At 38.5% G+C, this 17115-nt stretch overlaps 1 protein-coding gene across 1 annotated transcript in view; it reads right to left on the bottom strand.

Annotated features, from left to right (window-relative positions):
- Positions 1–17115, bottom strand: part of nell2a (neural EGFL like 2a) — a 66010-nt gene that overhangs the window by 31781 nt on the left and 17114 nt on the right. The window contains exons 10-12 of the mRNA XM_026364801.1: positions 15662–15753; positions 14141–14246; positions 13339–13467 (exon numbers count right to left, since the gene is read on the bottom strand). Coding sequence (XP_026220586.1) covers positions 13339–13467; positions 14141–14246; positions 15662–15753 — 327 coding nt within the window. The remainder of the gene's footprint in view (positions 1–13338; positions 13468–14140; positions 14247–15661; positions 15754–17115) is intronic.

The following is a 17115-nucleotide window of genomic DNA, read 5'->3' on the forward strand; positions in this document are numbered from 1 at the left end:
TTTCTTTTTTCCCCTGCTGCTCATTTAACTTAAAACCACATGACGTAATTTATTATTGTGTTTTGACCATCTTTACAGGAGATAAATAAATTATACTAAGTCCTTTAAACAATATGAGAATGTATCTTCAAACTCACTATCAATTTTATTTCTTTCTCCAAAAAGAAAAGTATTTCAGTTCTCTTCTCAAATTTAAAACCAGAGCTCACCAGACCAAATCCAGCACTGACTCGAGCTATCCCTCAGGTAGATAGTGAACATTGGAAGACTGCCTTCCACTTATTTGCACTTTATAAATGGAATGCATTAAGAAAGATTTTCAAACTTGAATGTCTCATCTTACTGATTGCCTTTAAAAGTATTCGGCATTCACAATGTCAATGGTGCAATCTATTTTTTTTTTCTTCCAATTAAGTTTATCATTCTAACTGGTATATTGAGTTTAGTGACCTGAAATGCTCCCCAACATTCAGTATCTCCACCCACCTTCAATCTGAGCAACAGCATAAACGTCCTCAATAACTGAAACATCTTTTAAGGTCTGCAAAGCCCCACTGTACACTGTTTTTTTAATGTGTAGAGTTGTGCCAGACCCACTCATAATTAACAACCAGCTCTTTAGTTTTATGTATGTTCAACCATTTTCAGCTCACGGTTGTAGTTACTTTGCCAGCATGAACTGTAAACTAGACATTTTCTAGTTTAGAGTTCTGCTCACCTTAAATAACATCAGTCAGCCATTTCCAGGAAACAAGCCCAGATAGACAGTGTGTACAGCACCGACAAACAGGCAAAGAAGTGACAGCTAAACACTAGAGTCTTCCTCCGAAAGTGATGAACTAAACAGTTAAATATTTCATTGAATAAAGAACTGAATATTCAACAGTTAACCAGAAATGTAGCTCTAATGGGATGTTCAGGTACACTGCTATACTGTAGTAACAAGACTGAATTCCAATTTAATTTCATTCTTTCAGCCTGACATGTTCATATTTGTTTGTTCAGCTAACCAGTCAAAAGTGACTTTTCAGTCCAGCTTTACACAGATTTAAACAAATACAAAAACAGGTTTATGTATATATTACTATTTTTGTAAGATGAAGTTTTCTCTTGCTTTTTTCATTAATGTAGTTAAACAGGTACCTGTAGCTAACTCTGAAAGAAGCTGATGTTCTTATCCTTAATCACTAAACTTTAATGAGTCAGTCCTTTTTATTAACCAGGGGAAACATCGAATCTGAAAATGTAGGCAGGTATTTAACTGCCTGGACTAATGCTTATGTTACTTTACTAATTGTTTAACTAGGTAATTGTTTGCTAACTTGCATAAGAACTTGATAAACTAATGGCATATCACGGCTGCGTCTGTAAGTTTATTGTGGAGGCTGTCTGCACCCTAGTAATTAGAACTTAGTTAGTGCAGCTTTAAAAGAATATTACTTATTAGATTAGATACTGCTTTGTATTTACTCACTCTCATGGTTCCATATTTGGATCCATATTAACTGTTGCCTTAGCAACAGCTATTTCTGGGGTCTAACTGCACGCCAAACCATCAAACAGAAGATGAACAACACTGCCAAGAAAAACAAACTAATCTTGATAATGTGATGCAACCAAACGCAATTCGATGCAAATGCAAGTCGAACCGAACAAACTCATCCATGTAATATGCTCCTGGGCGTTGTTCCTGTTGTGAGTACAGGTCAAGTGTAAGAACTTTTTGAGAGACAAGCTCCGTAGTCCTTGACATTAACAATTTATTATTCATTCACTGTATTCAGTGTCTGTAAGTGTGCAAGAGGACATTCACCCCTGAATATGTTCTGTGCCAGATGCTTTTGCAAAGAGCACTTGAAATTGAATTTCAATAGATTTGCATTGGCATTCACTCGGCTCGCATGTCCTTGGGTAGAGCATCGCCCACCACCCCGAGAAAAAAGAGCTCAGCACCTGCTTACAACTATGCGTTCACATTTCCTTGGTCTTCCTTTCACAGTTTCATCAATACTTGCTGCCTCCAGCTATTCAAAAGCTTCACAGATAAATGGAGCAGGCAGACAATCACTAACCACCTATGAAAGTACACACGTCCTTCACTAAATGAATGGAGGTTAATTAAACGCTGTCACTGGCTTTGAGAGAGCGAGAGAGAGAGAAATAAAGATGTAGAGAGGTTAAGAAGTAAATAGGAAGTATGGGAAGAGCAGACAGCAGGGCAGGTAAGGAGAGGAACTGGATTAGAGACAAAGAGTCACAACAAGCTATACTCTAAAGCTAGACAGAAAAAAGGAGATGAGACAGACAGAGAGGGTGAATGACTGAGATAGTGAAGTAGAGAGAGATAGGGAGGCAGCTGGAGTGAAACACGCCAGGCAAAAAAAAGGATTAAACATAGAAAGACAGAACAGAATAAGAGAGAGTCAGTGTGATGTAAAAGTGGTGAAAAGTCTGTGTAAGAGAGAGAACAATGGAGATAGCAGGAGAAAAAGATTTCGATGGCAGAGGAGCAGAAGTGGAGGGAAAAGCAGCAAAAGGTATTAACTCTCAATGAAGAGAAAGTAAGAAAACAATTCACTCTGTCCACAGTTGCAAAGGTAACCTTGAGAGGAGGTCTTGCGTGGGAGCTTTCTCACTTTCTGATTGGCCGTCCATAGCAGCAGCTTTGATTTAGAGCCTATTAACTGTAAGACACCATCCATCCTGCACTCGGTGACAGCAGTTACATTTGCTAAAACAATATGTTAGGAGGTGAGATGATGGGGGGCACTGCACGAACGAGAGGGGGAGAACGACCATCTCCATCTCCATAAACGCACTCAATTTTCTTGATTGGCCTGTCACATGGACACACGTGATGTGCCAAGCAAAGAGGGCTGGACGAGAGTCAGCAGCGGCTTTTATCGCTGAATAGAGTGCTTGAGGTCAATCTGTTGGCACAACACGATGGATGGCTAGCAAACGGCTGTGTTCTTTTTTTTCACATTTGTGAATTTGTGCATTACTACTCAATCAATCACAGTCATACCTGAATAGGGTGGACGGTTTTATAATAAAGTAATATAATATAATATCATTTTGCATTATATTTGGACAAGAAAAGCATAAAAAGCGAGGTCTCTTAGTTCCTGCAGTCACTCAACTGTCAGAGATGGAGCTACTTCAGAAATCTTGTTTGAAGTCAGAACTCCATATTTTAGAGGAGGTTATAACAACTTAACAAATTCACTAAAAAGTTTAACTTATCCTTAAGTAATCTCAACTCAAGACATTACAGAATGTAACAATATAGCTATAAATTATAAAGGAAACCCAACAATGGCCAATACTTGGCCAGCACTTGGCAAGAGTGAAGAGGGAAAAACTTCATTTAACAAAAATAAAAAACTCCAGCAGGACCAGGATCAGGCCATCTGCCTTGACCGAATGGGGTGAGTGGAAAGTGGAAAGAGAATAGAACTAAAATGGTAGGAGCAGTAACTGCACACAAGAAATATACAGCAGACAGGGACAGGAGAGGTACAAGAATCATATAACCTTTGCAATAACATATAGAATATAAAATAAATAGAATATACTATAGTCGCTATTTTAGCTAAGGATTAGTATGATAACACTGCTATTTACCTCCATATTCACACAGTCAAGGCTAATTTAAATGACTTGAGCTTTGAAGGTTAATAAACTGAATTCTGTCGCAATGCTGAGTTAAACTCAAAATGTTTAATCTCATGGCAGTGATACGGGAGAAGAAGAAATCTTCATCTAGGAAACAACAATATGTTGAAATATAATACTAAAAACTAGACTGTCAAACTATTGGTGGCACTTGAAGAAATGTCAGTGGTTTTCTGTGAATGTCTTTACAAGATTTCATTCCAATGTAATGTTTTTTGAGATATTTTAGTGCTTCACTGCTTTTAAGGCTACTGCTGTTTATTCTGATGCAGCAAATGCACAGTGATAGTACATTATGTCCCCATTGTTGTATCATTGAAGGTCACAACAGTTCAGATATTTTACTTATTCCCATTATTGTAAATCCTAGTCACAAATATGTAAATAGGGAATAGCACCCGATCTCTCTCTGCTTGCATAGCGTGTAGTTTTTACTAGGGAGCGTCCTCACTATCTGTGTTACAGCAATGCACCAAGGTCTGAGAGTAGGGAGATAACACTGCCATTGCCTTTGGATGTCCCACAAAGACATCCAAATCTGTGCCATTCCACCAGCAGCGTCTATTTCTCTCCCTTTATCTCTTTCTCTTTCTGCTTCTCGACTATCCAGCCCTTCCCCTACCGGCTCACTTACTCAAGCAGATGGTTTTCAACAAATGGCAGAGGGACGAGCCTTGCCAAAACACTGTCTGATATTCCTCAGTAGCTAGTTCCCTCATGGACAGATATGGCAGTCGGAGGGAAAAGAGCTGTCCCTGCTGGCCAAACAGAGTCCCACTCAGCAAATAATGTTCACTGTTGGTCTTGGTTCCTTGTGGGTGGAGAAAGGTGTCAAAGGACGTTACAGGAAGCCTCATGGTTCAACAGGTTTGGAGGGATTTCAATCACTGTAAAAGCCTCTAACAAGTCCTTAAAGTTAATTTTTGGAAGTCTATGATGCTGTGAATCTTTAATTGTCTCTTTGTGTTATTTACTTGAGCTATGCTTTTTTCTTGAGCGGGCACAGAGACTTGCTGCATTAATTTCTTTTTGATTTATTACACAAATTACTTTTACACAGTGTAACCTTTATAATTCATAAAAAGTATTTAAAGTGGTGATATTACTTGTATTGCTTTTTTATCTATTTCATGATTCTGAAATGTTTTAAACTCATTTTACGCACTTAGATTTTTAATTAGTTGATTATTCATTCAGAATAATGAGCCAAAAGTGTTCAAATAGCTTAATTTCTTCACAGCTCAGGTATTGAGTATTTTTAAATTCTACTTAATGAAGCCCTGAGATTTAAGTCTGTTGGCACATTGGTCTGTTGCAGGTCGTATTGCACGAGGCTGCTTGGGAAATTTTAGAACACCTTGTTTTTTTTAATAGTCTCTTTACTTTTTGTCATTCAAAAGAAAACATGCAATAAATGAGAAAGGAATGGCATGTCACCTTGCTCCTTTATTGTTGCAACATTTTGGGGCAATGGTTATTTTCACAGCTGCTTTTACATCAACAAAATTCTCAGACAAAATGTATTTCTTTGAAGTGAATTAGCAGCTCATAGTTTCCTTTCAGAGTCATGAACTACAGATATACTTTCTTAAATGAAAGCCCTTTTTGGTATTGTTTAAACTTACCAAATTGGACAATCATTCTTAAATAAACACGCTTAGAAAGATCCAAAACAAATATGCAAAATGTCACTGCCAATTTGGGTAGGAGAAGGAGCCAATTAAGATGACTGAGTGGGAAGAATCCCACTAGGAAGAAACAAGAGTGGAAATCTTCATTCTGAGAGCATAGTCATTGTCTAATACCAGACACACACTGTGATCAATCACTGTAAATGCTTAGAAACCTGCTACCTAACCTAGAACAATACACATCAAATAAGAAAAGGGTAGAGAAGAGAGGTGTGTGTGTATAATTGCAAGGTGTGTGAATGTATGTTATTGTTTTCTCCTGTCAATTTGCACACAATACTTCTTGCACATTGAACACATGACAACCTGACAATTCCCACTGTTCCATGTTCCATCCAATTTAACAACAACCAAAGATCGCGCTGTGCAAACATCAACCAGCCACTGAATTACTGCAGCCAGTGTGTGCATGTTTTGTTTTTATATGTGACAATAAAATGTTCTGAGCTCTCTTTGATTTAGCGTGAATTAAATGAAGGCTGGTGCATTTCCACCCTAACAGCTGTCTTGTTTTTGTGCAGGGAGCATCAATGGGATTTTGCTCTTAATTCCAGATCTCATTAATCTGTGGAGGATTTCCCTCCACACATGAATCAATGAAACATCATCATTCATCACTCGTCACTCTGTGACCGTTATGTGCAGGCCAAAGGTCAAAACATTGAATTACAAGTAGCAGAAAGAGCTATCAGAGCTTTATGAAAGGCTGACCTTAAGTTCTGAAATACATGACTTGCCACATATTCCTAAATTCTATTAAATATGTTTCTGTATATGTTAATATACTGCTGTATGCATTTTAATGTAAAGCACACACGGCTTGTTTACCTACTATTTGCAGTATTTATGCCTATACTGTAAAAAAGAATCTTAAATATCTAGAACCTTTGCTGATGTAAAGGCAGGTATAGCACAAAGCATAAACACTTGCCAGTAAAAGTCCTGAATTCAAAATAAAATTCATTTTAAAGCAGCAAACGACTTATTAGTCATCCCATCTGGAAGAAACAGCAGTAAGGAAACTTCTCCCATGTGGTATCTGAAGGATTCTGACTGAGCTGAGCTGCAATACTGTTATTTACACTAGATGGGACTGTCTGGATGATGGTGAAACTGTCTGTGTTGGTTGACATTTCAAATGGGTCACAGAGGTGAGGTGTGTGACAGTCATAATGTGAATATGTTTGCCTGAGTGTGTATGTGTATGATTCATCTGGGTGTATGGGGCAGCGATGATCCCAGCAGTTAGGGGGGCCCAGGGGCTCGGGGCTCATCCCAGCAGTGATTGGGTTTTGGAGCGGGCTGCGCTCTTCAGTCAGAGCCAATTGGCCTGCTGCCACCTTGTGACATTAAAAAGACAGCAGCGGCAATCAAATCCTTCTGTGCTCACAACTGATATGCTTGGACACAAACACACACTTAAAGCTCATGGGCGATAAAACCTCATTCTATGTGCAGCCTTGCCTTTTTGAATCAGTTAGATTAAGCATTCAAAATTACCCTAGACATGTCATTGTGATATGATAGCTTTCTCTTCTTCCTTGTCACTCTCCTGTTGTGTGTTTATTACATCTAGTAGTAGGGTGTTGCAACAAGTTCTGTCACATCCTGCAATTTCAAGCCTCGCTTCAAAATGATAAGAAGTCTAATCAGTGTGAGTAATTGAAAACACTTGTGTGGGTGTGCTGAGCCACTTGTTTTATTGGTTAAGTAGTTTGCAGCCAACTGTGTAGACTCATCTGTTGTTGTAAAGTTATAATTGACAAAAAAGACTTGGTCGAATCGGTTTTATTGAATCCTGCTCTTATAGAATTGCAGAACAATATGTGTGTGGCCCAAGACTGAAGTAATTTTTCCTCTGTGATATACAGTAGTGCTCCATTGTCTCCAAAATCAATTAAAAACACATCAATGAGCTACACTGTTGAACTGGCTGATACCCACATGTTGGCCTGGGGCCTCATTTATAAAAGAGTGAGCAGAATCCATACCTAAAGTTTACATGTGCACAAAAGAGAGAAAAGAAGAAAAAGGAATAGGTCAAAAGACAAGAAGGTTGTTTGTTTGTTTTTCGTAATTGACAAGAGAATGTGCATGTTTGGTAAAACTCAGAGTCTCCGATAATTAACAATGAATGGTCAATAAAAATCCCCTATAAATATTTATATGTTGTTTCTGTAAAGAACAGAGGTAGTATTGCACTCTTTCTTTGAGGGGCTGATGGCTGCAGCAGCTGTTAATGCATCAAACAGGACAATCCCCAATTTAAACAAAGTGGTCCATTTGGAGGTGGATGCCATAAACCCTTTAATGCGCACCACCAAAATGTTCAAAGTCTACTATTTATGATGATTGCAGGAGGGGAATGTGTTATCAGGTGAGTTGAATAAGAAGGCAAAGTGTATCAGGCAGCCATCTCCAGTGTGGTGATGCTGCAAGTGGAGCCACAGTGATGAGTTCACTGAACACACAAAAGAGTGAATTAAAAATGCATTTGATCATATTCTTAGTACAGACGTAGTAATAAATCTACAACTGTTCTGTTGTTTAGTCTTATATGGAACTGTATACAACAGATGATGTCTTCAGGTGAAGTAGTGGAACTCAATGAAATCAGGATATTCAGAGTTAATATTAGAAAAAAGTGAGCCAGACCTTCAGAGTTTGCCAACTGACACATTGTGGTGTTGTTTCTGGCATTTCAGCTACACGGTGGCGCTCTCCAGGTGGTACTGGAGTGCGAGCATCCTAGGGCTGGACCATCTTCTCTAAGCTCTGAGGCTCTGGGTAGTGATGAGCCAATACCAGGTTTAATTATAGACACATGAATTGTAAGTGTAAATGGTTATGGTTTAAGTTACTGTATGTTTGTGGAATACTTAGTATTTTACAAAACACAATAGAAAACTAAACTTGTGAGAAGAATTGTTACAAAATACAGCATATTGACTTTCTGTACATGTCTGATCAGTCTCCGTCAACTTTGTTTTTACTCTCAACCCTATTTTGTGAGCTTCCAATGGCTTTAAATGAGGCCCCTGATGCACTACTGATGCACAATCACTAGAGAACCAAATAGATAATAATCTGCACTTTAGAAATACTCCCCATTAAGTGCACAGTTTACTCTCTACTCTTACATTCAGTGTTCAGGATGTTTTGAGAGATTACTCAAACCTTTTATAAAATGGTAACTATATATTTGTAACCTATTTTTAAAGGCTCACACAATAAATAGTCATAATTCAGGGTGGGGCTGAGTGCCAATGACAGACCAGGAGCAAGAGGTAAACTGACAATGAATACTGCAAACCTTATTCCCTACACTTTATTGAGGTTGAGGCAGAAACCTTATATTATGTATAGACATTTATCTCAAAATTCAGACAGAGAAAAGAAGTAAATGAGAAAAGGCTTACTGTGCAAATATATATTGAACTATTTAATATTATCTATGCATTTATCTAAATTTGGTAACTGCAGTACGATAAATAATGTGAGTTAGTCAAATAACACATTCTAGGATATGCAGTACATTAAAAACAAAATCCTGTTGCATTCCTTGTCTCTTTCTAATTCCTCTATTGAACACAATATCATTTTGTATTTCACATTTCCCATATGGATGCTATGAAAAACACCCAAGCAGTTTTCTTTTTGAGCAATCCTGACGGAGAATTTCTAAAGTAGGGCATTTCAAAACCAGACAACAATGGAAGACGTCTCTCTGCCTGCAGTCCTCTACAATGCTGAGATGAATAATGGCATTATCTCAACACACTGAACTATACTGATTGTTCAATTTAGAGACAATCACACAGTCTGTCACTTCTCCACTACTTGACCCTCTGTCTAATTCTGTCCTAAACACATGCGCGCATGTAGCAAAATAGGCCTTCATCCTGACCGTGCTATGAAGATGGGATGGAGAAAAAAGGGGCCCTTTTTTCTGTTAAAGAAGTCAGCGTTCAAATACACACACAGACATCCACCTGCACACATGCACACACAGACTTACACAAAGGCAGGGCTAGTATCCCCCTGAGTTTTCCCTACTGCTGCTTCTATGAAAAATTTAGACAGAAGTGATCTCATCGGCTATTTTGAGCCCATCTCTGACCTAGGAATGTTTTAAAGAGCTAGTCTCTGTCGCTGCTTTTTGTGATGCTTGTATTTATGTTTGAAAATACCCAAAAAAATGAAGTGTGTGTGGATGTGGGTACATAAAAACTATATGTTTGACTGTGTATCTCTATGTCTTTCTGTTTTACAATTTCCCTGCTGTGTTCAATACATAAAATTACCTCTAAGTTGGGCTTCTCATCCCATCTCACAGGCACTGCTGTATTGAAACTTGTGTAGAATTGAAAGCAGGCGATTTCACTTGTGTTTCTGTACATTTACTTGCAGCCACAAAATGATGTATCTATTATTTGAACACAAACATTCTCTCATCTATTCGCAGGATCTTCAATGCTTCGGCAAGATGGTTCTTTTATTTTCCACACAGGACAAACACACACAATCATACAGTATATAGTAAGTGAGTTATAGAGAGACACAAAAATCAATTGCTTTTGAGAGAACTCCATCAGCAAACGGAGTCAATTTCAGGTTTCTCTGTGTAGACTCTGATGCAAACACTCACAACAAACAGGCCATCCAATTTTATAGTAAGACTCAGGCTGTTCTTGAAATGAACACTCTTAGTCTGTAAGTGTTGATGTTGGAGTCAAAGGCCTATCTACTTGTACTTAGTGTCACATTGGTAATTGTGACAGACTCCTCTATTCTTATTTCTACAACAATGAACTGATGAAAATGTTTGAGGAGCCAGGATATTACACATGTGATAATGATGGAAAAACGTAACCAAGTAGAAACAAGAATAAATAATGTTTTCTGGTTGTTGTTTAGAGTAATAAAATGCTAATGCCTGAGAGGAACATGAATGGCTTTATGTTAGGAGTAAAATATTTCTCATTTTATCATCATGTTTGACACATTAATAAAATAAATGTTAACTTTTATTCAGTATTCCCAACTCTAAGGAAACTGTGGTCAAAGTACACCGAACACAGCGCTGAAGAAGCATTTCAATTGTTTAAACACGCATACATTTTTCTTTTGAGGGTAGTGTAATAAGATGTGTTACACTACACTACACTAACACTGACATATTACAACTTTATGAAGTTGTTATTTTTGCAAACAGCTGCCTTTTCACAAATCCAGCAGACAGAGCAACAAGTTGGGTTGTGGCCATCTGATAGTCTGATAATGTAAGTTAGTCTTCACATTGCTCTAATGTATGGCTGGTAAAGTCCTTCCCAAGAAGCCTAACCTTGTATATCTGTCACTGGCTCTTATCAAAGCTTTTTCTCTTGAAAAACGCTGCCTCCTGTGACCAAAATCAGACTGATGACAGCAGGATGAATGAATTTAAACAGGGGAGCCAGAGAAGCACGTAAATGAGCTCAAAGATGCTAAAATGCTCCATGGAGCCAGAGAAGAATGCAGAGTCAGGAGAAATGCTATCATGTATATTCCACATGGTCATTTAATTAATTGTTAATATGGGTCCAACAAGCAGTTATTTTTAATATAATTTATTTGCCAATTATTTTGAAAATTAATCTGTCTGATTGTTTGTTTGGTATAAATAATGTCCAATATTGTTGGACATACTTAAAAACCCAAACGTATTCAGATAACTATCACACAACACATATTCAATATGAGAAGCTGAAACCAGTGCATTAATGATATGTGTGTTTAAAAGTGAATCAGAATTAATCCAATTAGTTTACAATGTTTTGCCATCTGTAATTCAGTGCAGTGTAAAAAGCTGAAGTTTTCTGCTTGACTGCACTTTTATCACATAATTATCTGATTATTATAATTAGTACAATTGTTAGAACAATGTACTTTTAAAGTGCTTTTTGTGAAATAGGAGTATAAAGCAGCATCAAATATAAATACTTAAGTCCAAGTACTTCTGAATTGTACCTTATATCATGCCAGAGGAAATATTGCACCAATATTTGAGTCATGTTTTCAAAAAGACCGTGGTTACACACTATTATTGTCCTTTTGACCACAACCTACCACCCACACCACCACTTTCCATTAATTTAAGACAGATAGTATCTTTAATTATGCAGATTCTCTCAGACTATTTAATTACCTGGACAACTGCTCACATCTGCAAACTAATGTGAGTGAGATCCGTAGAAGCTGTGAACTACTGTTCTTTCATTTAGTACCCTGGTTACAATAACAAAAAGCTCTGCAGCACAATTGACACTTTAGCTTCATCTTGACAGAAAGGGAATCTAGAAAAAAAAACAGGCCAAAGCATATACTCACAAATGCAAACTGCACGCACACACACTCAATATAGAAAGAGAACATCAAGAAGGCTGTATATATTGACAGGGCAGCTGTCAAGGTCATATGCAGATGAATATGAGGAACTTTGATGCCAGGATGGCTAATTATTACCAGTGGTGCACAGGGGCAGCGGTTGTGACATGATGTTTACTACATATTTCAGCGAACGATAGCACTGGACGTGATAAAGTCATCATTTTTTAATGATGCATGTGGTAAAAATCAGTCAAGATGTAAGATGAGGAATTCAGCCGAAGCACCATGTATTGAGGGAGCGAATGTTTGAACTCTGCAACATGAAATGACCTGTGCTATGACGTATAGAGCATGTTTTTCAATCCTTTAATGTGGAACATTCAAAAGGCAATCAAGTAAAACACTGTCTGTTTATATAAGAGAGCATATAATAAATGATATAATAAATCCATTTTACCTAGAAGTGCAACATGGCTGGAGACATCTGAGCCTCAGAGTGCAGTCAGTAATGAATGGCCTTGCTGATGATAGATGGCCTAACTTTAATTGCTGCCGCAGCCGAGTGACAGTGAATACATACATACATAAAGATGCTCAGCATGTTTTTATATCACAAATTAATCAGCTAAGCGAGAACACAAACATAAGTCTCTCAGAATGCACACTGCGATGCTGTTATTGTGTGTTGTGGACAACAATAATGAGAGGATTACAGCCTCCAATCACAGAAGGATTACGCGATAAAAGCATGATTTCAACACACTGTTTTTATGGGTATTTAGCAAATGTCTACATTATTTTGCAATGCGTGCTGTATGCATTTCCATTTTTTAACAATTATTTTTTTGTTTAAATTTTAATCAAAAGAACAAAAACAGCCCAGATGTATAAACAAGGTATTAAAGTTTTGTAAGCTGACACGAGGGAATTCTGTGTCAAGACGACAGAGTAATGTGACGCATTCATTAAAATAAAAACACGGGAACAAAGAAATAGAAAATTGATCTAATGTCTTGTGCCTATTGTGCTGGATTATCTACCCTAGGCCTGAGGCAAGTTGCATTTATATTGCTCCACAATATAAAAAGAAGAAAACACTTTCTTTTAAAAGAGAATAAGCCATGACATATCCAACTATGCTAACTGAGAGGTAGCAGAAACAGCTGGCATAATAACAAATAAATAAATACTTTTTATGTTAAACATCACTTTTAATATTTATCTAATGGCAAATGCATGGGTACAGGATCAGTGTATAGACAGATTCATCTCACTTTGTCACATCATGTCAAACGTGTTATTTCTAGTGGGGAATTGTTTTACAGTTGAGATATGTATAAAATGTGTCTGTGTGCTTATTTCACAAAACTAAATTGCTTTAGGTTGAGACCGAACAATGAAAGCAGTCTAACAACTGTACATTCTGTGAAAACTGTTAAAAAAGCAAACACTGAATTGATACGACTTTGATGTCGCAAATAATCATGACCCCATTTAGGCAGCACCAAGTGCATTCACAAAAACCAACCACATATCCACTCTCGTGGGTGGGTAAACTTCAGCTAAAAGTCATGGTTTGTTATTCAGAGCCATGCCTTACCTTCACAGTAGGCATTATCATCTCGCAGTGGGCGGAAGCCATCCTTACAAACACAGCAGTCTCCTGCCTCCAGGTTCACGCAGTCGGAGTGCTCTATGCAGCTGTGGCCCTCTGAGCAGAAGTCATGACCTGCGGGACACATGGAGAGGAAAAGGTTGAGCTCCAGAGGAGGGAAGAGGAAAGGAGTGATGGAGGTATACAGGACCACTGCAAAGGTTATTGCCAAAACCTTTTCTCAGACTATCCAGACTCTGGCTTTCCCAAATATACTAGAGCAGCTAACTAGAAGCTACAATCTCTCACTGTCACATTGGTTATGATCATCAAAAAACAATGGTGATACCATAAATATGTTTGACTTAAAAGTACAAATAGCTAAAACCAAGACAGTAAAATTCAAGACATGATGCTATTTATTGAGTGTTTGCCCATTTCTTACAAATCACACATACTTTGTATCATTGTTTTTTTTACGCCAGTTAATCAACTAAAGTCCATTAATGCGTCTTGCACTGAAAAGGTTGTGCCAATTCTGAAATCTACACAAACAAAACAGATGCTACATCACAACCGCAAGTTGATTTTCATAGTGGCTGCCTGGAGGCTGGAAGTCAATCGAAGACCTTGTGGTTTTGAAAAACTGTCAGTAATTTAATTGCTGTCCACTTTTTCCACTGTCTATTACTGACAGTGTACAGAGAGTCTTTTTATTCCTTGCAAATGTACTCCTCTTATCTAGACATAATACGGGAAATAATACTAAAAATAATGCTATATTGGTACATTTAGATTTTCTCCATACCTCTGCAGATTTTACAGCATCTGTCACTCAAGGCGATCTGCTCCGACTCTGGACAGCTGAGTTCGGGACAAGGCTCACTGGGGACCACTCGGTGCATGGTCCTGTCCTGTTGTGGGTAGAGAGAAAATCCTCATAAGCTACTTTCTGTGTCCACTCTGCCCCCTTCATTTGCTAAGGCCTTGAATGTAATTATTGAGGTAATTATTCATCTATTGTATTTCCTCTCCCACTCTCCCTGCTCCCTGTGTGTTCATTACAAACCAATTACTCATTGGTCAATAGCAGCTTTTCCCAAACTACTAGAAGGAAAAAGGTTTTCTCCTTCTCTCCTTCTGTTATCCTCGGTGATTTACATCATGATTCACGCTGCATTTTTATGATGCAAACAGTAAATCAATCTTCTGGATTATCCCTGCATGTGTGTTTAGTCAGAGTATAAAACCTGATTAGGGGGTTCCTTTCCCAGTGAGCCTTTGGCACATCTCTCTAATGATGTCATCCATGACTGATACTAATTGAGAGTCATTAACACCAGACACTGTTGGACCTACTCATTCTATGTGAAATGCACATATTTTATTTACAGATAAACGTATCTGTCTCCATGCAGTGTCGTGACCTCTGCTCCTACATTGGTCGAGAATGCCATAAAATCCTGCAGTAAACTTCTGCCTCAAAGTCAACTTTCCAAACTAGTCTCACCATCTACTTCTTCTGCTATCCGCCATCCAAACTTACACCCCCCCTGCAGCCAGCAGGCAGACAGAAGATCAGAGGCATGACAAGCAGCTGTCAGGGGAAGCCTGCAGGAGTCTGCAGCAGTGGGCTGACTGACAGCACTCCCCGTCCCCATTTCTTTGATCTGCCTGGGACTGCCAGTCAGTTAACTGGGACTACAGATGGGCCAGGTGTGGGCAAGCAAGCCAGACAGCTGTCTGAAGCTGCAGATTCTAATGGAGCTTTGCAAAATTCATGGAGGAGCTGGTTGATGTGATAGAGTTGGGTGATTAAAAACTTCAAATCACTTTTTTGTGATTGATTGGGGATGCCTGGCATAATCTTATCAAGTGAATTGCTCCCAAAAGTGAACGACCCACCCATCTGGTGCGTCAGGCAGACAAAAGCAAACACTCTGACTAATTGGAAAATTAAAATCATTTGGGACCACTGTGGTATCTGATGATTGGTTGTGAAGAATGGCTGTGGCATCCTATGATTGACAGGTGCACTGCTTTGGCCTCCAAACATAAACTCAATTAGTACGATATGGAGCGGACAATCTTGCATGCTGGCTCATGGAGACTTGATTTATCCTCACAGGGTGGGCCAAAGTAACTGAGGAATGAATATTTAGGAAGCTGTCATGCACTGCAACATGAAAATTAATAGAGCTGATGTAATGGATATATGAGTTATTGTGGTGCGGCGATGGAGTTTGATAAAATGATTTCAAATAAATGTGTGTTTTTACTGTCTATGTGTGTGTGTGTGTGTGTGTGTGTGTGTGTTGACATGACTTACTCTGCATTCAAATAGCAGGCACCTGCCAGAGGAGTCACGCACAGCTTTCTGATCCCCCTCTACCAGCTCTCTTCCACCAAACAGGCAGACAGCTGGTAGTAGACACAGAAACATTATGAGCATACATACGAACACATACAAAAAAGACACACACATAAAATCACACTGCTCTCTTGAAAACCAGTATCTTCAAGAGTGTTCAAGTTCAAGCGAGCCTACCTGTGGATGAGCTGTTGAGTTTTCATTTGAAAAATGAAGACTTGTGTGATAAAATGTTTCACTTTCTGATGTTGTTAAAACAAGTGATAATGTCAAATGCATCGTATAATGTCTTCAATTCCCAAACAATCCGCAAGAAAAGCAAACTAATTAATTGACTTGTAACCTAAATAATAAACTAATGAATGTTTTCTACAGATGATCTACATAAAATGCTACAGTTTAATCACACTGGGGATCAGTTGTGTTCATAAACACTAATAGAACTCCAGGGATGCTACATAACAGTGCTTTTATTTTCAACTTTTGTTAAAGTGCTCAGGTAAATTGAGTAAAGCCAAATCAAGCATGTCAAACCCAATTAGGCAATGCTACCGAGGCAGAGATGAAATAATTACCGTGTGAAAAGAGCAAGCGTTCCTCAATGCAACACTAAGTAGGACCCGTTACACATACACTAATAATCACATAGGCTGAATGTGTGCGTTTGATGAGCAGTTGGGGGTCAGACAGATTCAGACTAATATGAGAAAGAGAAATGATTGACACTGCAGGTCAGGCCCTATCACAAAGCAGTGTACCATGAAAGGGAAGGACTTCTGAAAAAGCCATTTAACGTTCTACTTGACAGACCATCAAAAAAAATGAATAAAAAAAATAAAAAACAGGCTCAGAACTCCTCCCTGTAAGGCCTCGTGCTGTGAGATAAGGCTTTAATTTGGAGAGCGAACCATGTCTTTGTAGTAGGAAACCTTGCGGCACTCTTCTCTCCAAAGCAGGAGCATGCGTAATTAGCTATGTGTTTGTCTACCTTGTTGAGATAAGTGAGCATGCGGGTGTTGACTTTAAGGGGATTACCTGCTACATGTTTATATTTGTGTAACGCAGCGGCAGATTCCGACTCATACTTTAAACCCATGTGTTGCAGCCTCGACCCTTGGGTTAGTGGAAATGATGCAGACGCAAGCTGATTAGAATCAAAGACCGAGTGTTTCTTGCTGATGAAGAGTTAAATTTTGTCTATTATTTACTTTGCAAGGGAAGCAGGAGCATCGGCAGCAGTGTGTGGGAGTGTGTGGTGAGAAAGTTCTCAGATCAAGTCAGCTTGCACAAGATGTGGACTGAGAGCTGCAAAGATATACTATACATACATTAAGCACGTTGTGTGCTACATTTTTATTATTTATGTGTGGTGTGTAACCTTTACAATAACATCAGTTACTAGAAACACTCCT

Source organism: Anabas testudineus, chromosome 6 (assembly GCF_900324465.2).
Source record: "Anabas testudineus chromosome 6, fAnaTes1.2, whole genome shotgun sequence".
Taxonomy (NCBI): domain Eukaryota; kingdom Metazoa; phylum Chordata; class Actinopteri; order Anabantiformes; family Anabantidae; genus Anabas; species Anabas testudineus.